The 25,134-nt window shown below is 38.2% G+C and overlaps 1 protein-coding gene across 9 annotated transcripts in view; it reads left to right on the forward strand.

The window, feature by feature from the left end:
• ccdc88a (coiled-coil domain containing 88A) overlaps positions 1 to 25,134 on the forward strand; it is a 62,753-nt gene that overhangs the window by 11,995 nt on the left and 25,624 nt on the right. For all 9 annotated transcript variants that reach the window (XR_002752057.1, XM_023327175.1, XM_023327169.1 and 6 more), the window contains exons 3-10: positions 266 to 374; positions 11,712 to 11,781; positions 19,258 to 19,316; positions 19,725 to 19,808; positions 19,924 to 20,064; positions 20,586 to 20,758; positions 24,126 to 24,207; positions 24,693 to 24,851. Coding sequence is in view for 8 of the 9 variants with exons in the window: in XM_023327175.1 (XP_023182943.1) it covers positions 266 to 374; positions 11,712 to 11,781; positions 19,258 to 19,316; positions 19,725 to 19,808; positions 19,924 to 20,064; positions 20,586 to 20,758; positions 24,126 to 24,207; positions 24,693 to 24,851 (877 nt within the window). In the remaining variant the exon portion in view is untranslated. The remainder of the gene's footprint in view (positions 1 to 265; positions 375 to 11,711; positions 11,782 to 19,257; positions 19,317 to 19,724; positions 19,809 to 19,923; positions 20,065 to 20,585; positions 20,759 to 24,125; positions 24,208 to 24,692; positions 24,852 to 25,134) is intronic.

The following is a 25,134-nucleotide window of genomic DNA, read 5'->3' on the forward strand; positions in this document are numbered from 1 at the left end:
GAATATGTTTTCTTAAACTGAAGAAATTTGTCAGGTGACTCTTTTATGCCTGACTAATCACGTAATGTTACTAAACTTTATTTCACAAACATTTCTTCTCTAGATCTGAAACAGTTTACTTTTTTTTTTAAAATTTTGTGTGTGTGGTTCATTGCACATAATCATATTTTTGAGTTTTCTCATCATGTTGTGCCATATTTGAAAAAATAAATATATAAAATCAATAACTACTCAATAACATTTAATTTTCTTGTCTTCTATGTAGAAATCCAAAAGCGACAGTGCAGAGGACCAACAAGAAAGTAAACAATGACCCTACACTGCGCATTCAGAACCTTTCTATTCTCATCAGGCAGATTAAAGCCTACTATCAGGTAAGACGCTTTTCTTTTACTTAATCAAAAGTTCAGTTTTCTTGCTTAGGTTAATATGTTTTTGTATCTCTCTGTACATGTCATATTTTATGTGGTTTTGGTTCATAGTTTTCAACCATTTAGCCCACAAATCAAATAAATTTCCCATCCAAGCTTTTGGTTGACCTACACATAGTTTTATAGATCCACACAAGAACATACCCATAATTACTTGGCTGTATAAACAGAAAGATATTTGCAGATGTGAATGCGTGTGATGTGGTATCCAGATTATCCAGAACTCGGATGGCTCCATAAATTTAAACTGACATCCGAAATGAAAAACGCATTGATGCAGTAACATGCCTGCTGCTTATTTTGACTCTCTTGCATTAATTTAAAATCTTAGCATCAGTGTAAGTATCATCCCTCTCAACGAGTTGACACACTAATCTGAACTTTGTTTGAACACAGCTAAACTTTCACAAGACAAACTCAGAAGTGGAAGCAAGAGATGTGCTCTGAGTTTCCTCTAAGCAGGTTTTATCTTGTCATCAGCCTTTCTCCACTTCATAGGCTTGCATCAGCTCAGCAAGCTTCAAAACATGTTGGTTTTTGTTAACGCCGTGATTAATCTTCACTTGATCCGAAAGAACATAATTGCAGTTTCCCTCTCTGCTAAAATAAACTACAGAAGAGTAAATTTTAAGATGGTTGTCTGAAATAAGAATAAAACTTTTGTGAACTGATTTCAAGTACAGCGCTGTAGATATGTGCTGCTACTTTTGAAACAAATCTTTTTATTCTGGTTTTGCTGTTTGGTCCTCGAGTTGACATGAAAGAAGAGAAAAAAAAATTCTCTTCTGGAAAAAAATGAATGTTTTATACCCCTTCTACACTGAAGTTGTTTTTTCTTCTATATCACTTAAAAAAAGCGTATTTCAATACATACTCAGACTTGTCTTGAGATTATGGAAATGGGTCAACGCTCTAAGAATTTAGATGCACATCTAAATTCAGGTCAGAAGAAATTTGTGTTTGTAGCAATATCTTTCAGATTCTATATTGAAATGTAAATCTATGCTTAAACTCGAAATGAGAGTGCTTAGGAAAAAGGTTTTTTGTTTTTCTTTCAAGGTGGAATTGGCTTTGCCGGTACATGTAGAGATGGTATCAGTGAGGCGATGCAGGTTCCTACGAAGTCCAAAGTCTTCTTCAGCTTGGTAATGGTGGTGCCAGTTGTCAGCTGGAATGGCGGATGCAATCTTGTTGGCTTGGTTTGTGGTTTGTCCTGTTTCTGTACTGTCTTGACCAGAAAGCGCAATTCCAGTCAGTAATTTGCTATAACTTCTATGTAAAAGCAGCCATCAAAGCAAAATGTTGCAATATGTATTTAACATGAGTCATCATTTTTGCTGGAATAGCTTGGCATCTCGGTGGATTGTGACCCAACAGGCAGTCGCATCAGTGTGGTAAATTAAGGCAGTGATGTCAAAGTCTAGTCCTGGAGGGCCGGTGTCCTGAAACTTTTAGGACACTGGTCCAACAGAACTTAAGCAAATGAATATATTACCACTCAATTTTGAAAATTTCTGCCTCAAATCTCTGTTTTTAGTTCAGCACAAGTTGTCAAAAAATAATCACTGGTTAGTTTTTCGTTCACTGATTGCGAACATCCTGCTAATTACTCCTGGATTGTCTTACTGAAACAGTCACTCTACTGTTTTGCCGATGATATTAAAAGCTCCACTATGCTGCTTCAAATTACTAGCAGAATTAGCTGTTATAAGTGGCTACTTGGGTTAAGTTGTGACCTTCAAAGTCTGTGGAGGATGGGAGGAGGAAAGGTTGAAGGCATTAATAAGAGTCAACGTTGTGACTCTGTAAACTACGAGCCAAGTCCAGTGCAATTATATGATAGTAGCATTTGAAGGAGTAATAAAATGTTAGTTTTGTTGAATTTTTAAATTTGTGTTTTAATTTTAAGTCACTTTGCCCTATTATGAAGTTTCTGTATATTCTGAAAAGACTTGGGGATTTTTCTTTTCTTATAGTAAATTGACTGTATTGTTAAAATTAAACTGTTCTAGAGCTACAAATAAGTTTTTGAGTTCAGGAGCTGATATAAGAATTTTGTCATTTACTGTCTGGGGGGAAAATTAACAATTAGCATGCTAATTCTGCCCAATTAAATAATTAGTATTGGTTCCTGTGTTTGATAAATGGCGGCAGAGAAATGTCTAAACATGTTATTGCTGAACTGGTGCTGTTTTCTGAACAATTCGGCTGTCAAGTTTGCATGGTTTTAGATTTAGGGGGACATTATGAACCAACAATGAAACTCTTGTTCATGTTTGACGTTTGATTAATCCTGCCTATTTGTGTCTGCGTCGCCCTGTTGACCTCTGGGTCACATTATTGTTCTGCCACTTGGGTCTGTAGGCCCCTGCCTCACAGAGACCACCTATGGGGTTTAAATCCCTCACTATGTGTTCATCCCCCCCATGATGGCATTCCAAAGACTTTATTGTTCCCTAAAAGTTCCTTGATTGAATGTAATTCATGTTTAATGCCAAAGTGGAGGTAGAAGGCAAAAATTTGGTTGAAACCTTTTTTCTTTTTCTTTTGCTGCTATTCTTTTCTATTTACAGCCATATTCAGTAAACTAGAATATGGGTTCTCAATTATAGATTTTATTGGTTTGATGTAATATAAAATTAAATGTGATGTGTTCATTAGCTGCAAGTGGAAAATTGTCATCAACAGAAACGAGTTTAAAACATCAAGCCTTTTCACTTATTGACTTGATTTACTGGATTAAATGACCTTCCCAATAATATTCCAATTGATTATATGCATCTGTGTCCTGCTTATTATTTTGAAATTACAATAAATCCAGCAGCGAAACAAATTCCAGGTGGAGAGCACACAAAATGGATCCAATCAGCATTTTATTATTTCAATACATAGAGTTGAGCAAAAAAAAACAACAACCCTATTTTGCCATTCTGCCTCTTGCGTACTAAAAAAGTAGGGCTGCTTCATTATCAATGTTTGCAGTATTAATATCACAGAGAGCTGGAAAGACTGTATATTACAACTGTGTTGAGCTGCTAATCGTCTGTTGTAGATGTCGACACTTAAAATTAATATATATTATTAAATGTATTGGTTTGAATATTGAAAAATATTCTAGATCCGGTATCAGTGACTATGTGCCTGAGCTATAAGGGCAGATCTATTCAGTCTAATTCTACATTTTTTTTATAAAGAGATGTTTTGACAGACTTCTTTTCTGTGTCAGATCAGTATCGGCTGATGCTAAACCTCAAACATCTGTGTCAGTATCGAAAGTGAAAAAAGTGGATCTTTGCATCCCTAATTTATATAACCAAACATATTTTCAAACGGCATAATTTGCCTAAGTAAGATTATGTTTGTAAATGAAGGAGCCAGTGGAGAAGCGGTTTGAAAGCCATACATTTTTAAAATCTCAGGACATAGATCCATTTCTATTTACATTTGTTATTGTTTATGTTCTCTGTCAAATACGGACTGAAACCCCAAAGATCCAGGCAGAGTTATGATGCTCTCCTGTTGTGGATGGTGGTACAACACATGCTGTGCAGATGGTGACACATTTTTCTTGTTTTCATCTCTATCGTCTTAAACTTGAAGTTTGTTGCGACTTCCTCTTCGATTAAACTCATTCTACTCTTTTCGTAGGAATATCTCTAAAGCCAGACTCATTCTGTGCTTGTTCTAATGTATTTACTTGTTCAAAACTCTACTCAGCACTAAAAGAAAGAGCTAATCAATTGCACAGTCCCTTTTTAGTCATTAATTCTAATTAAAATGTGGGAGATAATGGAAAGTAATTCACTTTTAAGATTTAGGCAAGTCAGCAGCACTTTGTAAATACCACCAAAACAAATCGCACTGATGTAAAAAACTGTCTCGTTAAATCTGAGCCTTTGCTAACTCCCTAAAGGATCTTCAGGTGTTGGGAGGAAACCTAATTCATTGAGTTTGTTGGACTCTTTTAGGCAGACAGTTGAGGACATTTCCTGGGTCTGTTCTTTGTCCTTCACCTCCCCCCACTCTTTCTTCTTCTTCTCTTCTCTGTACTGTGTGTCATTTTAGCAGCTTGTATTGAGAGTGTATGAGAGGATGAGTGAAGGTTGACAAGAAATTCAATAATGACGGCTTACATTTCATAAAATGAGCTCTCTTGGACTGAGCTGAGTGCGTTTCCACATCATGTGTCATTTTGGTGTAAATATTTTTTTTTTTTTCCCCTCCCAGTTTAGATATATTGTGTAGGAGGTCGTCTACGTCTAGACAGGCTCTACTCTTTGATTTCAGAATCTGGTAAACACATCAAGACTGGGGGAGCTGTGACCTGCCTCCCCTGTATAAATTGTGCGCTATTTTTTTTCTTCCTTTTTCTTTTTTTAACAGAAGTTAAAATGCTCAAGTCCCATTTTCTGAAAGATGGGACACATTTTCTTAAATTTCAGCACTATTTTGGAGCAGTGTATTAACTTTTACGGTTGCTTGGTCATTTTTCCTTTGATTTTTGCACGGCTTAGTCCACTGAAGGGTTCGTAACCTCAGTGGTTTGTCCAAATATATGCTGGGCCTCTTTTTAATTTAGTGACCTTGGTTTGGCATTCTCTGGCAGAATGTAGCACAGAGCCTAAGCCAGATGAACTCAAATCTTTGAGCATTAACTTCTTTTTTCTTTTCCTCTAAGGGTTTACTGTGGAGTTTTTAAAGTTGCGTTCAAAGGCAATCTGTTCTCACTCACTGTCAAAATTATCTATTCAGACTGATGCATGTCACCTTAACTTTTTGTACTGTGTATAGCTGTACAGTTTGTGATCTGTGAAATGTTAAAACTTGCATACATTTATCTCTTAGACGGTAACATTTGTCTGTGGTCCCATCTTTAAAGCTGTAGATGTTATGTTTGAACCAAAAGCATGTCTGTCCTCTTCCCCATCTCTTCAGTTTGACGTGTGGCAAAACTGCTGTGAGCTGTGTTTCAACTATTAAAAGGGTAACAGAGAACCCTATTCATGCAAACTACGTCTGGCCCTGAATCTCTGCAAGGATCAGTCTGAATATCGCATGGTGGCTTATGAAAACTGCTTGATGTTTCGTACTGGTTTACTATGTTGGCGAGATTGCAACATAGCTGATAAACTTTGGTTAAACTTCAGTTTCAGTGTTTCAAATGCTTATAGACCTCTATTAAATTGCTAACATTACGCTAGTCTAACTTTTTATTAAAAATGCATTTTATTGCCGTATTTCACATGCCACAGTGCGCCGCATGTGCTGCTAAAGCCTGTCAGTTCCTCTTTTGATTCCATGTTTTGCTGCTCTTTCCAGCATCGGTGGTTAAACAAACCAGTTTATTAGGGCACAAGCTGACAGCTGCAGGCTAACTGCATGTCGTCATGCAAAGTCACATGCTAGTCTGAGTTTTTTTTTGTTGTCAGCTGACTGGCTAGGGTTTTTTATATACTATATACTGTAGCTATACAGTAGCTATATGAATCTATCCTGAAAGTTTATTTGTATATCTATTTGCTTTGGTCCTGAATTTCAGCAAAGCAGCAAAGATCACAATTGGATATAAAAGCACATTCATTTAATCAACTTTTAAGGCTTATAGTGTAGCAATGCATTTCAGTAGTCAGACCTGCTGAAGTGACCATTTACATATTTACTTAATATTAAAACAATTAGTAAGTCTGCATGAGCTTAATCTCTACAGCTTGGTTTATATGATGAGAAGCAGCATACATTCTTGGAAAATGTATTTGATATGACTTGAGCTGAATATTTTTTGATATTGAATGATTTTTCAGTCTGATTTAGTGAGAAGTGGATGACAAGTGGTCTCCTCTAATTTCTGTTACTTTAGCAGTAGATGGGACTTGGCAGAACTTCTAAATTATCCACAAGCTTGACTTAGCTAAGGAGGAAGTTCTTCGGACTACCTTGTCTTTTATGTTTTATTTCTTATCAGAACACTTCATTGATTGAATCGAGATCCTGATCAAGGTATTTCTGAATCCTTTATTAAATTCAACTTCCCATACGAAATGAATCCTGATTGACATTCCTAATAACATGCATTTCTAAATCAGGTGTTTTTTAAAAGAGATGGTTAAGAGAAGTACATTCAGTGATTCCTGGGATCGTCTGTAGAATAACGGAATATTTGTCCGACTGCATGTTTAGTTTAACTTTGGCACAAATAACGGCCCACGTATATCGTCACGTAATCCCAGCCTTCACTTGGAACTGAATATGTCTGCATGCAGTTACCTTGTGTTTGCTTTGAAGCGGAATTAGTGGCAGTAATGATGTGGCGCTGGTTCCCATATACTAAAATGGAACCATTTCAAAGTAATAAGGGGAAACGTCAAGCTGGGTTCTTGTTTTGCTGAACAAATAATGAATGCCTGGAATATAAACTAAATCTCTTTATGTTGATTTCATTGATGATTTATACTCAGCCAAATGAATGTTTGCATTCAGTCGACTGCTTACGTCTGACTACCACTGCCTTCTCTGGAGTGAGTGTGTAACTAAAACATACAGAAATGAAATCATGCTGTAGCGTGGGCAACAAAGCAAGACTAAAGATTAGCTGCCAGCTCTTTTGAACATAGTTAAAATTGACCAATTATCTCTTTTTGTCTCTTTGGTTGTCAATTTGAGAACATCTGTGTGAAATGTAACCATCTGTTTGGCATAGTTTAAAGTTACAGTCACTGTTTGTGTTCATGCCAATCAGGGTGCTAGCCAAATGCAGAACTATGTGACTTGAAACTGAGTATTAAAGGCAAATAATTTTTTTTTTTTATTGTTGGCTTCATAGGTTTATTAAAATGTGTCATGGAAATTATAAAACATCTACCTAGAGAATACTAGCAGCCTTGACTTAAATGGATGGTGATTGTGTGAACTTTTCCAGCCAGTGTGAAGCAGAGCTCTTGGGTGATGGGTTGAATTTGGAGAGGTCAGGCTTCCCCAGCCCACCTGCCATAACCACTCCACTCATTGTGCCTCAGGGCTGTGTTGTAAAACACATTTTCTAGCTAATAGATAACATAAAAATACAAAAGAAACTAGATATTAATGACCAGCTTCCTCCACCTTCTCGTGTAAAAGATCAGGTGCCCATCTGCCTGTTGGTTTCTCCCAGGCTGCCCTTCTTTTTACTTTTTTGTGGTAATATGAATTGGCTTTAAATTTGAAAGTGAGAAACCTTTATCTTATCGAATGATCTTATGAGAAATTTTAATTTGCCATTGAAGTAGAACATTTGTTGATTTGAGTTTTTTTGTCTTTGTCACTTGATGCTGTAAAACGGTGTTAAGGGTAGTGCAATTATTTACTTAAATTAATTTAGTCGGTTTTCAGCAGCTGGTGTGTTCGTATTGCTTTACCAGCTTACCCACCTCTTCTTGGAAGCGCTAGTTGGATTTCCTGTAAAGGCCTGAAGTGATAATGGCTTGCTTCCTAAACCCTTTTTATAGTCTTGTTGATCTGGGGAAAAAGCTTTCTTTGCATTGATTCACTTCACGGGGATGCAGTGAGATCTTGTGTTCGATGACTTATCTGCGTTTGAATATGCATGTTTACACGAGAAAAAGCAGAAGGATGTTTCTTCCCTTTGCTGGTGGGGAAATAACCTTTTTGATCTCCTAACTGCTGCAGTCTTTTTGCAGTCTGCAGTGGTCATGAGAGCTTGCTGGGGTGTGTGGGCGTGTGTTTGTGTGTGTACATTTACTGTATCATGTGCAAGAGGCTCTCTAGCATGGGGAGAATAAACCCATCTCCTCGTTTCTATGGTAACTCTCAATGTCTGCAGAATGGGTGTGATTCAAGCTTTCAGGGTTGAGGCGCACACACACACACACTCACACATGGAGTAGTTGTACAATTAGTCCCCTGTTAAAGCGTTGCCGCTAGTGGAAGTTGTGCCTGGGTGGAGGGATGGAAAGGTGGTGGAGTTTGTTATGGAGGCCAAACCGGGCCAATAGAAACACAACCACTTTGTAACCTTTCCACCCATCTGCATTTAAAATAATAAATAACAATTGTATACACATTGCCATGTCTACTGAATTTAACGTTAAGCACAGCATGGCCCTTATGCTGTTTGAATCTTTGTGAATATGACGAGAACTTCAAAATGAGAATCTCTTAATAATTCAGGTGTAGTTTGCCTCCGTTGTTTTTGTTGTAGATGGAAAGAAATGCCTTATCAATATGGGATGGAGGATAATCAACGAGGTTTTCGTTATTATACAAAATATACCTACAGAGATGGACTGATCAAGATGCTGGATTCGTATCATCCACAGCTATTTTTCCTCACTTTCTGTAGACGAACAGAATTTCTTGAGACGATAAATTTCCCCAAGCTGGCTTGTTCCCATGCACACACGGAGTTGTGAATCAGCCCTTTAACCAGGACTACATTTAATCAGTCTGTGCAAACATCTCTGTGGGATGGAAGAGGATCCAGTGTTGAAAAGCCTTGAATGATGCAGGAATCAATAATACAGCAACGTTGTGTCAGGGTACGGGGGGATGGGGTTCGACGGACGGATGGATGTGGAAAGAGATGGTAACAGCGGTCCTGCAGTACTGGAGTGACACTGATGGGTTTAGTACCTCACAATTTTTCCATATTTCATCTTTATCTACATTTTCACATGCTTCTCTCCAACACAAAACACTGACTGTTCCACACCCCCCGCCCCCCAGTGGGGCATTGACAGGATTAACTAGATAGAACATTGGAGAGACTGAAATATTGACCGAGCCAAAGACATCTCTGCAGTGACGGCCTCAGTAGAGCAGTACGCTTTCTATTTAAAAGCCTTAGTGTTTCCTCACATGCCTGCCTCACAGTATTCCACATATTGCTACACCATGCTCAGTGTGTTGTTGTTATTCCCATTTCTGTCATGTTTTATGTATGAAATATAAGCTATTGCTAGATAAGCCAAGATCTATATTGGGCGTCTCTGCTTTGGCTTTTTTATTGCGACTAATCCTCACAGCATATTATCACCATCATTAAAGTCCAGACCGTTTGGTTTGTATCATTTTTAAGAAGTAATGCCAAAGAGGAGTTGACTTTCACTTGATCTTATTGTTTTCTATCCATTCCTAGATCCTTAAAAAGTCAGGGCCCAGTAGTGTTAAAATTAACTTCTCCGTAAGGCTGAATTATAATTCTTTGCACATTTTACACTTTAGGTGTGAAGCGAAAATCTTTAATGGCAGAACTTTGAGGTGTCGGCACTGAATATTTTTCAGATACTAAGTAGACATCAAATCAGTGTTCCACCTCTACTGAGGCTTGCGAAATCATATTTAGAAAACATTTAAAGGTGAAAGTAAAAGTACCTGAGCTCTTTTTCAACACACCAATCTAATCAGCCTGCAGATCACTCAAACAAGTGCAGCTGATTAAGAAGCGAAATAAGAGCAGTAGAATTGGATGTTGGCATGGGCTGTATGAGTGGTCTTGACCGTGCCACATAGAATATTACAAAATGACCTCAAATATTTAAAATAAAAATGTGCCATAGGTGTTATTCTTAGCAGAAAAGCATCAATTATTTCAAATTGAGCTGAACTGAATTGCTATTGGAAAGTAAGGTTCATAGTTTTGGCTTATTGACTGTATATTAACGCATTAAAATTGTAAGCGTAGATTCTGCAAAGTGTGCACCATGTCAATTGGTAGGCTGTCTTAAATAAAGAGGAAGAAAAGGGTTTAAGATAAGTGTTGAATCACGGTATGCTAAGATGCTAGGCGTCTGCTCTTTGTTTCAGGATTATCTAGCAGGTGTGTTCAAAAAGGATTTCTGACTTGGTGACAGATGTACATTTACTGTGGCATGTTGTGACCAGCTGAAGTCTTATGTATTTGGTCAGTGACTGAAAGCACAGCTGTCTTCATATCATACTTTGCAAATACACACTGCCAGAGAAGGGGGCAGGTGTGTTACGACAGCTGTTTGGAGATTGCGTGTTACTTCTCATGACAGATAGTTTTTTTTATTTTGGTGTTGGGTACAATATTACACAGTTAGGAATGAATGACTTTTGCCTCAAACTTTTTCACTTTTGATTCAAATCTTTGTTTGTTGATTTGTGTGTGTGTGTGTGTGTGTGTGTGTGTGTCCAGCTGCTGTCATGACTTCATGGTCAGTTGGCTGTCAGACACACCAAATGTCTCTCTGTGAGACATAAACTGTGACTGCCTGTTTTGTTATCCTGTCAGAAGCTTGTGGAGTCAATCTGCCTGAGTTTTCACACCTGATGGTGGTTTGAGAGTAGAGCTTTCAAATTTGAGTTATTATTGCCAGGATCATTGTTTTAATCACAGCTACATCTTTTCATCATCACAGTATTTGGTTGATGTAAAATGCCGAGATAAATACTCGACATTAAAAGCTGCTGATGTGATTTCAATTGATGTCACATTTGCTTGTAGGTAAATAGTAAACAATGAAATGTTCAAGGTAGTTGACTGACTTTAACTTTAAAGAAGGCAGGTTTGAATACAGCGCTTGTTTTAGTTTTTTAGTTAGTTTAGTGGCTTTTATAATTTTTTTTAACGGTTTTGTTGGCTCTCCTGGCCTTTATTTGAAAGTAGTTCGACAGGAAACAGGGTAATGAGAGAGGTGGAAGACAAATGTTGCCAGGAATCGAACCTGTGACCACTGCCAATAGGATTATGGCCTCAATAGGTGGGTTGTGCTTTGCCCCTGCGCCACCACTCCACCCTCAAAATCTTTTTATATTGAGTTTGTTAGAAAACTGTGTGTATGACCTCTGGCAATGCAGAATGCTGATTTATATGTAAATATAGTTTACATGGACATGTAAATAAAGGTTTCACAATCTCATCTTATCAATCAGCCTTCTAGCAGAATATTAGAGGAACGTTTGGAATGCATATTTTTCAGCCGCATTTCCAATTTTCACAAACACACTTTTTGTCACTACATAGATGATGGTGTGCAAAATTTTCAGATTGTGTTAGGAGCATCACAATCATAATCCATGTTCCCTAGATCATTCAGAACTCCTCCTAAGTAACAATTTACTTATCTGGTTTATGTCTTCATTTGGATGACCTTTTAGCAGCAGCAGATAATAAACAAAATCAATAAAGGTCTAAAAAAAACAAAAACAAAGCAGCATTACATATATTTTTATAAAAAATTTTGTAAAGTTTAACTTTTAAATTTATAATGTTTGTCTCACAATCTTGATCTAAATTTAGTTTAACTCTTTTTTTTGCCACAGGAGAGTCTCCAGCAGTTGGTGATGATGCCTTTGCCAAACGTTCTGGTTCTGGGCCGGAACCCACTCTCTGGTGAGTAAAGTTTTTGACAGTACAATGACAGGATTTCACAGGTAAACTGTCTGAATAAAACCATACAGGTTTTATTTGAGTACTCCAAGCCAGTTCTCTGGTTGAGCAGTGCAGATAGTGAGTGTAGTAGCAGTGCAAAGTGAAGACATGACACTTTTGCATAAACTTTGTCGATTCCTTAAAATAAAGCCACAGACTTGCTTTCAATAATCTGGTACTCTGATGTTTTCTTCTTTGACAGAGGATTTAATTTTACAGTTACTACTATCTCTGTCTCCATATGTTTCTTGATGAGCGGACAATTCAGAAGTGTAACAATAGGACTTTATATGGTAAATAATAGGACTAAAAAGAAAGTGTGGGGAGGGGGGAGGGAGCAAATTTTTCTTTAAACTGAAGTTTAATTGCTTGGCTTCAGGTTACCTTTGTTGGTTACTATGTACTTACTGCAGGGGTGCCACAGCAAGCCAAATCTGTGGAGCTCTTTGACCTGAAATGCTAAATTCATCCAATCAGCTTGTAGTACGCCTTTGACCCTCTAACTTAGTCACGCTATGTGATCCGTCTGAGTGGCGTTAGGCAGCAGTGATGCAGTATCAAGTGCTCAGTGTCATGAAAACATGTTAAAGCAGTTTGACCTACTCAGCCTGTCTGCTACCTGATATCTCAATATGAAACCTTTGAGGAGACCAAAAGTAAACGCAGATGGCTGTTGAAACTGATCATAAACCGAGTGTTAAAAGGTTTGTTAGATAAAAGGAGAACGCTGTGATTAAAATGTGTTTGTCAGCCAGTACAATCGTCAACAAAACGGTTCATTGACTTTGTGTTCATCAGTTCATCATCAGCCCTTCAAAACAGTGAGTTGTTCCATGCTCAACTCAGACTTTGATGAGAGATGTCTATGCCTCTTTAAGCAAATAAAATGGCTTCTTAACCCTTGTCCTCCCTCGGCTTCCTTCGTCACACTTTCACCACAACAGTCATTGGTATTTTGGGGTTTTCAACAGTCTTTATTCGCCTCCTCAATTTTCACTCACTCCCACCAGCGACAAAAGTAAATAATTCAACAATGGAAGCTGCAGGTAATGCACTCACGCTAATCATCTGCGTCATGTTTTTTTGACTTCTTTTACAGTTGTTACATTTCTGGATACCATTTCAAATAAATGTCCAGGCAGTGTATCAAATGGATTTTAAGACATTTTGAAAATTACATGACTAATCAAACTCTATCTCTTCTTCCTGCTTTTTAAAGGGAAAATTGCTTTTTGAACAATTTTATTGCTTCAGTGTTGAGTCAGTAGTAGGAACTGACAAATGTCATTTGTCTAAAATTCAATGAGGCAACGTACCTCATTGTTCATCCATGTGAGCCTACCGGTTATTTTTGGCAAGATACTGAAGGTTATCTACTCTCCGCATCCCACATTTCTGAGTGACGGAAGGGCATTTGGCTCATGCTAACATTGTATACCCAGTTGTGATGTCGAACCATGTTCACACCATAAACAAACCACTATAGAGCCTCAGAAACTGGTATTGTTCGGGAGAGTCCCAATTGTCTCTTCTCTAATTTGTACACTTTTTCAAAAAGAAACATTAGTTCAGAAGATGATATATTTTAAAGCTTCTCTACAGCCACTGAGTAGTGAAAGCCAGGCCAGTGCTCTGCATGAAGCCTCTAGTGCGGTAGACGGGGGCAGACAGGAAGTATTAGATTCCTTAAAGACTTGCCTCTCCTTTACCTTTATCTTGTCAGATAATCGGTCAGACCAGGACCGAACGAGAAGCGAGGGTTCGGTGGCTGCCAGCTGAAAGTCATTGGCCATGTGGCTTTTATTATGCTCCTGTTTGAGGGGGCTGGGGGACAGTGCTGAATGTGTGTGAGCACATGCAGGCGTGCGTTTGGTTGCCGATTGGGGGAAGGGTGTCCTTACCACAGTGAACAGTGGAAATGCACTGTATTACACCCTCCCACCCCCCAAGGCTCTGAGTCTGAGCTAGCCTCGGCTGCCTTGCATAAACACGCATGGTGAGACACACACACTCCTTTGCTTGCAAGTACTGTTTAGTCAGTGTGAGTACAGAACCTGTACATGTGAGATTACTGTCATTTACTGTAAATTATGAAACTTAATTGTTTAAATTTGTTTTAAAATGTTTTCTTTTAAAAAACCTGACATCTTGAATACTTTTAATAAGCATTTAAAGGGTTGTTGTTATTGTATATGGGTGGTCTGTAGCTGGCATCTTTCTCTTGTTTTCTTTCAAAAAACCCATTAGAAATCAATAATTCTAGGTTTGCTGAAATCATTTGATAAAAGAAAGAAAACTGTTAAGGTGATAACTTAATATATTGAGGTCTTAATCATTCTCCTATGTCTCTAACACAGAAAAGACAAGACAAGTCTCTCCAATAAATGGAATTTGAGGACATTTGCATTGCTGTCTATGGCAACCATTGACTTTGATCATTGTATCTCATCTTCCATTGCACATATACCCTAAAATAATCCAAAACTAAGATTCATCGCTGTTTTTTTTCTCTTTCTCTGGGATGAAATGAATATTAGCCTGGAAATAATTGTCATCACTAGTGAAGAGGTCAGCATTTTCCCAATGACTATCTGTCATGGCTGAAGAAACGGTGCTGTAGCAATAAACTGCACGTGCCCACAAACACTTTTTTTTCCTCTCATCCTTCCTTCCAACATCCTCACAAACTGATTAACAATGGCATTGTAGAGTGAAGGGTTAGGCACTGTCCTTTTGACCTCTGATTTCCTGCCAAGAGGATCAAAACGGGGCGGAAGGACAGGAGGTGAAAACGAAGACTTAGTCCAGGTGGCGACACTGAAGGAACAGCTCATGTGTAACAATGTTATGGGAAGGAAGGACGGGTGGGTGGGTGGATGTGTGCTGCAGAGAATACATGGATGAAATGAATGTATGAGCAGCAGCGGAAGAGGGATGCAGACCAGATGAGGTGTGAAGTGAGACAACGGCGCCTCCTTTAAGCCTTCAGCTTGTGCTGCTAGAGGGAGATTTCTTCTATTTTCAGCCTTGCCTCCCTGCTGCTGCTCTGTCTCTCACTTTATTTATCTTTGTCTTTTTTTTAAGCTTGTGATGCTTTTCCTCCTCCTGTCTCTGTTTGCTTTTATCTCACCTTTTGCCTGCTTCTCTCTCCTGTTCCTCCTTTCAAACCCTATAAATTATTTATCCAGTGGGGTTCCTTATCTCTCCTGAGTAGCTCCAGTAGATTTGCTGGTCTAAATCCCTTCACTGACTACAATAGGTTTTTATGGTTTCTAATAGAGGATTTTTAAGCTCTATAGGTTTGGGAAGTTTTACTTGTTGCTGCTCTTCTAGACCCAAATCTGCCCAAATTCTATTTCATATGGGACATAATATATTTCATGCCATAAATGAGGTACTGGTGTGTAATTGGCTTTACACATTTACTTAAAATATTTTGAAACTAACTAGTTTCAACTAATAGATGATATACACTTTGTGTTTGTCATCAATATCTGTTGAGTTCAAGTTTGAGTTGCGTAACTACTCCAGATTTTGAGCTAATCCCAGATTCCTTTGATTTGGCTAAATAGAAAAGTGCCAACTTTTCACATGGTAACAATTATTTAGCTGTTTTTAAATAAGCATTACTTAAAGTTCTTTCTTCAGCTATGTTTTTTACAGCACAAAACAAATGCATCTAATCAGAAAAAAGTCAAAGGAAGACAACTTTGAAGAATTTGGACAAAGATAAATATGGCAAAATCAGGTCTTCTTAATTGTATTTTTAACCGGATGGAAAAAACGCTCCATGTATAGATTGAATTAATTATCAAATGACCAAATCTGTTTGTTTTTTTTATTACTATCCAACTAAACACAAGTTCAGTTTTTCTTTTCTGGTATTTGTTTGGAATATGCCAAAACTTTAACACAAACCTGCCTCACATAGAATAGTGTGAACAAACAGATCAGTATCTTGTCATGTTTCCTGTTGTCAAGCAGCAACCCTGTTCTTCCAATGTCAGCTCTGGTTGATGCACCTCATATCCATGTTGTGCAGATAAAGTTGCTGGGAGCATGCCTGGAGGCACAAACGCTCCATCCTTTTACAAACGATAAGTGAAAAGAGACATAGATGAGAAATTACTCTGAAGAATCAAGTGCTCTGGCTAGCGGCTGTGTTGTCTGGTGAATTTTTGTCTCTTGATTCAGTTTTATTACAGTAAACGACAACAGACAATAATTGTCAACCGATTTCTGTCAGATTTATTGTCTTATAAGACAGTTTAGAAGAAAGTTGTGCTCCTCTAGACGAAATGCATTTTGTTTACATTAGCATGCGTTGATTAAAACATGAGCAGGTGAAATAAAAATGTCCCTAAACTTGCTGCAGAAAAGAAATTTATCTGTAAAAAATCAGCAAAATATTTCTCATCTCAGAGTTTGTTGTTGTTCATAAAGCATAAAATCTCAAAAACGTTTAATCACAAGGCACTAAATTAAAAAACTTCAACTCATGTTGAGGATATAACTGTTCCCCTAGGTTCACAAAGCTTCTTGCAGTAAAGTTAGCATTTGTCTACGTGTCAATTTTTCATTAATTATTTTAGTCTACATTAGAAATAAATTTGTTGTTTTGACCAAGACTGCAAAAATAAAGCTCGAGTGAGAAATTTCCATGCCTTCACTTACTATGTCATATCCACATCCACTGTCCTAACTAGATTATGTTGGTGTCCTCATTTGACCCTTAAAATGTACAAATATTAATAACCTTTCAGCTCAGGTTCTCCCATCATGAAGCTGTTGTGTTTGACCCAAGCTAGAAAGCTTTCCTCAGAATTACAGAGAAGCCAAACAATGCATTTCTTGATGGGCAGAATTAAGCTATTCTTTTACAGACATTCCCACTTCTTTATTTCAGTGGAAGTGAAAGGCAGATGGACTATATGCCGTGAGATTGGATTACCAACCATTTCCTCATGTTGTGACTGTTTTATTCAGAGACAGATTTCTTGGAATCATTTTTGTTTTATTTCAGTAGTATTTGTAATTGGTATATATATTGACCTTTTTTATGTAAAAATTTAATTTTATGCTATCCCTCTTGAGTGCATGCCGCTATGTTGTCAATAAGGCCACTGCTTTGGGTGGAATTATTGATTCAGAGGTAATTGTTTAGTGTATTCTGTAAATTAGATGGACAGATCATGAAGAAACGGCTGAGAGCGTCAAAATTATTCTACTGTCCTGGATTACCTTCTTTTCTCCCCAGTGGCTAGTAATCTTAATTTTAAGAACTACAAATTCAATATAGACCTTGTATTCCTCTTTCTTATTTTTGTCTGGCCCAGTGCTGATGAGTGGCCTAATAAACCCAGAAGCAAGCAGGCCACCCTGCACAGAGAACTTGCTGTCACTAAGCTGGATTTATTGTCATTAGAGCCGGAACAGCATTGGCACTCAGTGCTCCATTCGTCACATCATGACTTGGCTTATCACATAACACACACACATGCACGCCCCTGCACAGCAATTCAAACAGAGGAAGCTTGTGGTGGTTTTTACAGACACATAAATTGCTAATTACTTATTGCATACCACTAAATCACTCTCATGCACACAAGTTTGTGTTTCTACCTACCCATATTAGGATATTGTATTCACTTCCATTTATTTTATTAACTGCTTTCATGCATACCCCAACAATTACTCCAACCATTCATAGCTCTAAAAAAAGCAGGATCCGCCCCATTGAGCTTTAGTCCCTGTAAGGCCGAGCTTGATTGGCTTATGGGGAGCCATAAGCCAATCAAGCTTGATTGATTGGCCAGGAATCAATCATGGATAGTTTGTGTACCAGGAAGTGTCTGAAATGGGCAACATAACAGAGCACACAAGCATTGACTCAAACTATTATTCTATACCAGGGTGTCCACATCCTTAAAGTTTTTAATCCATGTATTAATTAAGACCTTAAATGTCTTAAAAAATTTTTTTTAAAAGGTTAGTCTTTATTATGTTAATCACAGGTTTTAAATTTTGTTATTTAATCTAGTAGATTTTATGTATCTTTTTTTCTCTGGATTTTTCTGTCAGGCAAAAGTTTGAGTCAAACTCACATCTATATCACATTCTGTGACTTTATGGTTGAGTCTGCTGGTAGCTAGCTGCTAGTACTCTTGCTAGCTCGCTAGCTGTCTAGCTAGTTTTTTTTTTGTCTATCATGACTAAGAGCAAATTCCTTGCTAGTTAGCTGGATGAAGTTCATAGATTTTTGTTGAATATGAGATATAGGTTATAAATTCCATCCATAGTGGTCTTAAAACATCTTAAAATGCTACATTTCAGTTGGAGAAACTTGCAGAAATCCTGTACATTAAATTGGTACACACACACACACACCACCTGCTTTGCTGTTGTGCAGCTCCAAATCCCCAGATGAGCTCAGGCCTGTTGAGTAGGCAGACAGCTGTTTGTAGGTTACAGCGGTTTTTGACAATATGTCCCGACATGTGGAGGAGAGCTGGGAGTTTATCCGGCCAGCCAGCTACTCTGTGGAAAACCTTGTGGCTCTGTATCTGGAGGGCAGGATTTATAGAGGGGGAAATTGTAACAAGCCTGGAATTTAGCTAATTGGAATTCGATGTGGGAAAGATGGGGAGCTTGATTCTGTCTTTATAGGCAGAGGTCCAACTAGGATCTTCTAAATCTAGATTTTAACTGAAGTATGTTGCATGTTTTTCACATGAGTGAGCATGCATCTGTTTAGGAAGAATAAGCCTTAAAATTGATCCGTAACTGGAACTAAGAAATTGTTGGGGTTTCTTGTGGGAAAACACTTGGTTTTGCAGCGTATATTTGGTATTTCTTTCCATGTAGAGGAAATATGTATAAGTTTGTATTTGCTGCTAAATGTTAGCAATGCAAGCTGGGGATGGATTTCACTTCATTTGATGCATTCAGATAGATATTTTACAAAAAGAATAGCTGATAAATAGTTTATAATCGCAACTTTCACAGCATTCTATTATGTGTGGCGGTCATATTGGATAAGTCACCTGAGGATGCTCATTGAGCCCTGACTGGAAAAAAAGCATTGTAGTCACTAGTAGGTGATTTCTGAAGGTAAATGGTTGCACTGGTCTGCATGCCACACTTTTCAGGTTATTCCTAAAAGCGGATATTTCTTTTTTCTTGGACTTCAAAATTCGACAGTACTCTTGTTTCGTCAACTAAATAAAATTACAGAGAAATATATTGAAGTTTGAGGTTCTAACGTGACCAGAGGTGAGGAGTACTTTTACAAAACATTGTATCTGTTAATCTGAATGGAAATTTCTGATTTATTACATGTAGTTTTATATGTGGAAATATTTCACCCTTTTTTATTATTATTATTATTATTATTATTTGTTTTACCTTTGTCCCAATATTTATTTATTTTTTTTCCAGAACAAGGCCTGGAGGAGATGAGGAAAATGTTGCTGCTGCTTTTAGGATGTGCTGTTCAGGTAAGAGCACACTTAGACTGCTTGAAGGCTGTCAATATTTCTAACCTTTCATTTAACTTCCTCGTCATTTACAAACCAACTCAGACATGTGGAGTTGGTGAATTTCTTACCAGACTGTTGACCTTTCACCAGCTTTTTAGTTGTTCTTGATGTTTCAACACTTCAGCTGCAGCTAAAATTGTCCCTGAATGAACTTTGGATCCTCACCCTGTAGAGCTAACTTATCATTGTTTGTGACTTGTTTTACATCATTACTATAATTTTTTTTTTACCTTAGATTTTGGTGTGACTTTGTTCTCTTCAAACACTCCACTTTCCAACTTATGAAACGCCTTAATATAAACCCCGTTTCTGCTCTTTCTGCTGGAAATCGGACAAACTCCTGACATTTTACTTCTCTATTTACAGTGTGAGAAGAAAGAAGAATACATCGAACGTATCCAGACTCTGGATTTTGACACCAAAGCCGCAATAGCATCTCACATTCAAGAGGTGTTTTCTCTCTTTGACCAACAACAAGCTGTAGTAATATTTGGGTGGCATAGTGACTACTTACTTGCATGTCAGTACAATAAAGTCGGATTAATCACGTTTGTCCTGGTTTCAGGTGACCCATAACCAGGAGAATGTGGTGGACCTGCAGTGGTTGGAGAGTGGAGAAATGCCCCTTGAGGATTTGGACAGCCTGTCGAGAAATCTGGCTTTCCACCTCAAACGTCTGGTGGATGAAAGGGACACACAGCTGGAGGTAATGGTGTGATTTATTAAGCCCATTTATCTTGTTCCATGTTTTTACAAGAAGATACGCGACTGAAGCTTTTTCTAGCACGGTCATGTGGAAACTTTTCCTTTTTTGTTGTTGCCACAAAAGAGCAGCCTCAGGAAGGAAGGGCTGAGACTGTTAACTATCATTTGGTGTGTGTGATGTGACTACTCGCAGCATTAAATGACTTTCCAAGCCATGGGGTTCAGATTCCTATTGCTGATAGCAGATTTTGTGTGTGTGTGCATGTGAGGGGTTCTAATAGCCTCCAGATTATCATAGAATCGTCCAGCTGCTTTCAATTAAAATCCCATTTCCTGTTGAGGGTAGTAGATTAAAATAGGCTTGGTGTGGGGCCTCTGTGTAACTTTTCTAACTACGTCTGCCAGTGACTTTCCAAATATTAAAACTCATCCTTAAGTCTGTTGTGTTTCCTTTCTTTCTTGAATTGGAGTGTAGCACAGCTTCACCTGTCCACTTTTTCTTTCCGTCATTCCTGCATTCAGACGATCGTGGAGCTCACCCAGGAGAGAGACTGTGTGCAGCTCTGTCCCCTGGCTCCCATCGCCACCCAGTCTCCTGGTGACTCTCCCAGCATGAGGAGGACCGAGAGTCGACAGCACCTCTCGGTGGAGCTGGCCGATGCCAAGGCCAAAATCAGACGCCTTCGACAGGAACTGTGAGTGCCGTTGTCCTCCTATCAGCTTCATCAACAATTATTTAAATGGGGCGTGTACATAGACTTTTGGTAGTGGAGACAAATAGGTTCCAGAGCTGAATGTGATTTTTATTTAGATATTATGAGGCTACTTAATAATATATATATAGTCATTTTTTGCCAAAAGGGACTTTTTTTTGTTTGCCTAAATCATTTTTTGGCAATAAAATGGAGGTAATTTTGAAGCAACGGTGGCACAGTGTTGCACAAACAGGTTTTTCTTAGTTTTTGCTCTCAACACATTTCTCAATCATTTTTAAGCTTGTGCTGCTGCTGCAGTCATTATGGAAAAACGTTCCATCTTTTTCACATATACATATGCAAACCCAAAACAAAACAACTTTGCAAAACTGCATGATATTTTCTGTCTCTTTTTCTTCTTATGAATTCAAATGGGTTTTTTTGTCCATAATTTGAAACAGGCCTCAAGTCTTAGAGAAATCATCATCATTATCTCTCTGTATTTAGCAAGACTGTGTATTTTGTTTCCTTTTTCCAAGCAAGGCTGTGTGTTGGGGTGTGTGGGCGTGTGTGTGTGGGCAGAATGAAAGGCTAAATTAAGGCCATTGTAGTTCAGATATGCGTAGGTCAGTCTGTGTTTGGTCAAAGGAAGGGGGTGAACAATACTATTTTTTTCAGTTGCTTTAAGTTCAAATACAAAACTGCAACCATCAAGATTAATTAATGTTTTGGTTCATTGTTCTTTTTTTTAAATTATTATTATTTTAAAGCTGTGGCATCTGTAATGGAAAGTTGTTGTAACCTGAAGTGCACAAAGAAAAAAAAATACTGTCAATTTATGGAATCTGGTCACATGACTGCTCTTTCGTCTCTTGAGCCAAGAAGAAGTGATTGTCATAAACATTTTATGTAGCTAAATTAGATTTTATTCACTATAATAAATACGTTTATCGACCTCTGTCAGTTCCAGGCAGTTGCAATGTGTTTTTAATCTGCCAAATGGTCAAAATCTCACAGCTGAAGTTGATGATGTAGCTTTAAATGCGAAAGCCTTATCCTGCACAGATGTAGCTTGTTTTCAAAAAGCGGAGGAAACTGTTCCAGCTGAATCTGTAATGTGATGGCCGAGCTAATCTTGCATGCAGCAGTTGACAGGTGCTTGTAATTTTCAAGAAACAGATTGTGTGAAAATGAGGCAAAACTGCAGAGAATCAGCGCGTTAATAGGTTTAAAAAAAAAAAAATCGAAGGGGGTGACTTCCTGTGCCACGATTGTTTAACTTCCCAGATAACTGTCGGAGGAAACAGAAGGTGAATGAGTGGAGAGAAAACAATGAGAGAGAGAGAATAGGATTCCTTTCCTTATTGAGATGCGCTAGGAGACTCCAGAGAGCTGTAATCAAATGGGCCATCAGATGTTCAGCGGACCAGTTTCATGCAAACACATGCACAGACTGAGCAGCATCTCAGGAATGCAGTCGTTTTCTCCCAACGCGGTCTGACACATTCTCTCCCATGAGCTGAGCCTGGAGAACTCACCCCCCCCCCCCTCCCACACACACACACACACACATATTGCGTCTTTGTATCTTCCCAGGGATTTTGCATCATCTTCCATTATTATTATTCTATTATTACTACAGTATTATTATTTTTATTGTTTTTGTTCTGTAGCCTTTCCCTGATCCTAAACCTAACCTAAAGTCTATACCCAACTCAAAAACAGCACTACTTCTGGGCTTTTACAACGTGAGAAATACTAAAACTCACACTCAGCGCCTTATTTCACTTCTGTTCAGACATGTAGCCTACTAGTGTTGAGGTAAAAAAAAAATACACTGCGGTTTTTGAAGAATTAAAAATACAGAATTCACCTTGTGAACTCCATTTACTTGTCAGGTCTGACTTGTTTCTTCCTCTGAGTAAAGGAGGATGAAGGGTTGTTGCCTCAGGGGAATATTTGCTGTGTGTTCAGCATGATTGTAGTCACAGGAGGTTCAGGTGCTTGAGCTAGTTCTGCGTTTCTGTGGGGTTTTTGTTTTTGAGAAACGAGACAACAGAGAACAAAATCTCTCACTCCTGCAAGCACACACTTTAGGCTGGTTTGTCAGTGGTGATTGTCCATCAACATAGGACTTGCCAATGTTGCACAGTACTTGATGTGTAGTGGGATATTACTGTTTTTTAATATTCTTTCTATGTACTTGTATAAATATATTTTAAATCTGTGCAAATAAAACTAACCAATTTTAGAAAGCAGCATGAAGGCAAGAGGTAAGGATTCCCATCTATTAGTCTGATTTTTTGGAGGGACATTAAAGTTTCTCTTTCAGCCACACTGACGACAGAGAAAAGGAGGCAGATGGAAGCAAAGGTTTACCTCAGTGTTGTTCAAAAGGAAAGTAATGTAGCTAGCCCTACATTAAATGACTCAACTGAAGTGACCTTAACCCAACTTAAACATCACTGATACCGAGAAAAATCAGACACAGTGCATTTCCACACTGCCTGTGTTATTTAACAACCCATAAATACCATGTTAGCATTTATAGCCCCTACGAACGACCACACATGGTGGTGTGTCAAGAAGACGTTTCCCTACAGGTGATGCGTTCAGTTGCACGTTGTGTTATGTATATATCAAGACAACTCCAAAGTATGTTTTTTTTTTAATATTGTCAAAGTCTAATTAAACAGCTTTTTATGTTCTTTAGCATGGGATTATTCTTGTACATTGATTTTTATTAATGGACTAAATCACACCAAGTCTCCACCCAGTTCTACACTAGCCACTTTTTTGAATTGGTTGAACATATTGATAAAATTCTGTTTTCAAAATTTTTTTTTGAAAAAAACAAAAAACTTTTTGTTTTTCTGAATTAAGTCACTGAAAACATGGCAAGCCACGGCTTTAAACCAGCCTACCAAACCAGGATTTTATCTGCTTTTATCTCTGCTCTTATGAAATATTGGATTATGTTTTTTCTCTCCTTTTTTGTGCTTTTATAATTTGTATGCCATGAATCAGACACGTGTGGTTGTGAGTTAAAAACAAATGATTAATCATAGCACCACTTCTGTTGTGACAAATCATCCCCATTTCCTTACACATCACAAAAATGTTTGTGCAGATTTTGTTTACTGTTACTTCTCTATGCAACTACTCAAAGGCTATTGTTATAGAATACAACTTTAAAGTACTGACTGAGAATAAGCACAAAAGGAATTTCCTAACTGGACTGATGTCTTTATAAGTATCTCCTTTGAGAAAAAAACCCCGGAAAACACACGCCATATCATGTTTTTGTTGTATTTGTCATTTGCTATATCTGTACTCTGCTTTTGTTTATGCTGGTTCTCCTTTGCAGGGAGGAAAAAAGCGAGCAGCTTCTGGACACCAGGCAGGAGCTGGAGAACATGGAGGTGGAGCTGAAGAGAATCCAGCAGGAGGTAAAGTTACCAGTCACAGCTCTATGTCGCGTGGTTTACAAATATTCGAATGACCTCACTTCCCCTCCACCTGGTTTTCTCTTCCTTAGCACTCGGTTTCTAAATTGATGCCAGGGTGTAATCAGCTAGCAAGTGACTTGGCACATTAGAGGGTGCTCAAACTATTTTTAGTTTGGCTGCAGATTCTCCTGGCTTTTGATGTAATTGTTTACCAAAAAAACCCAGCTTGGGGCATTGTGAAGAAATGCGAGTATATATGCTTTTTGTAATAACTGATGATGTGCAGAAGCTATTCTGCTCATTAGTGTTTTTTGTTCTCAAATACTCAACGGATTATACAATATAAACACATTAAAGCCATTGTTTCAGTATGTTTGGTTTTCTGTTTGTGGTTTTCTGTTTTTTCTGTCTGTGTGATTTAAGCACTTCATTGAACTTTTCTACTTTTGTGTATGCTCCATAAACAAATTTGTGTACTCCTGCAGAGCTACCAGCTGCTGTCCGACGCTCGCTCGGCTCGGGCCTACCGCGATGAGCTGGACGCACTCCGAGAAAAAGCCATACGTGTCGACAAACTGGAGAGCGAGCTCTGCCGGTACAAGGAGAGACTTCATGACATTGACTTCTACAAGGCCAGAGTCGAGGTAAACGGCTCCAAAAATGGAATAAAGACCATTTTAACTTTGAGGGGCAGTAAAACAAAATGTACATGTTCAGCATCTTTCAGCCTGTGTTATATTCGTCCGTCCTTATATCAATTTATTCACGTCAACCGTCTTGTCAGTCTGCCTAACCATCAATCTGTCCATCTACCAGTCAGTTCCATATTCATGAAATGGTGAATCCCCTGTGCCATCCATCTTTGTCTGTCGATCCGTCTTTCCATCTACTCATCCAATCTGATTTCTGTGCAAATATTAGCCTCAA

The sequence above is a fragment of the Xiphophorus maculatus genome, chromosome 22 (assembly GCF_002775205.1).
Source record: "Xiphophorus maculatus strain JP 163 A chromosome 22, X_maculatus-5.0-male, whole genome shotgun sequence".
NCBI lineage: Eukaryota > Metazoa > Chordata > Actinopteri > Cyprinodontiformes > Poeciliidae > Xiphophorus > Xiphophorus maculatus.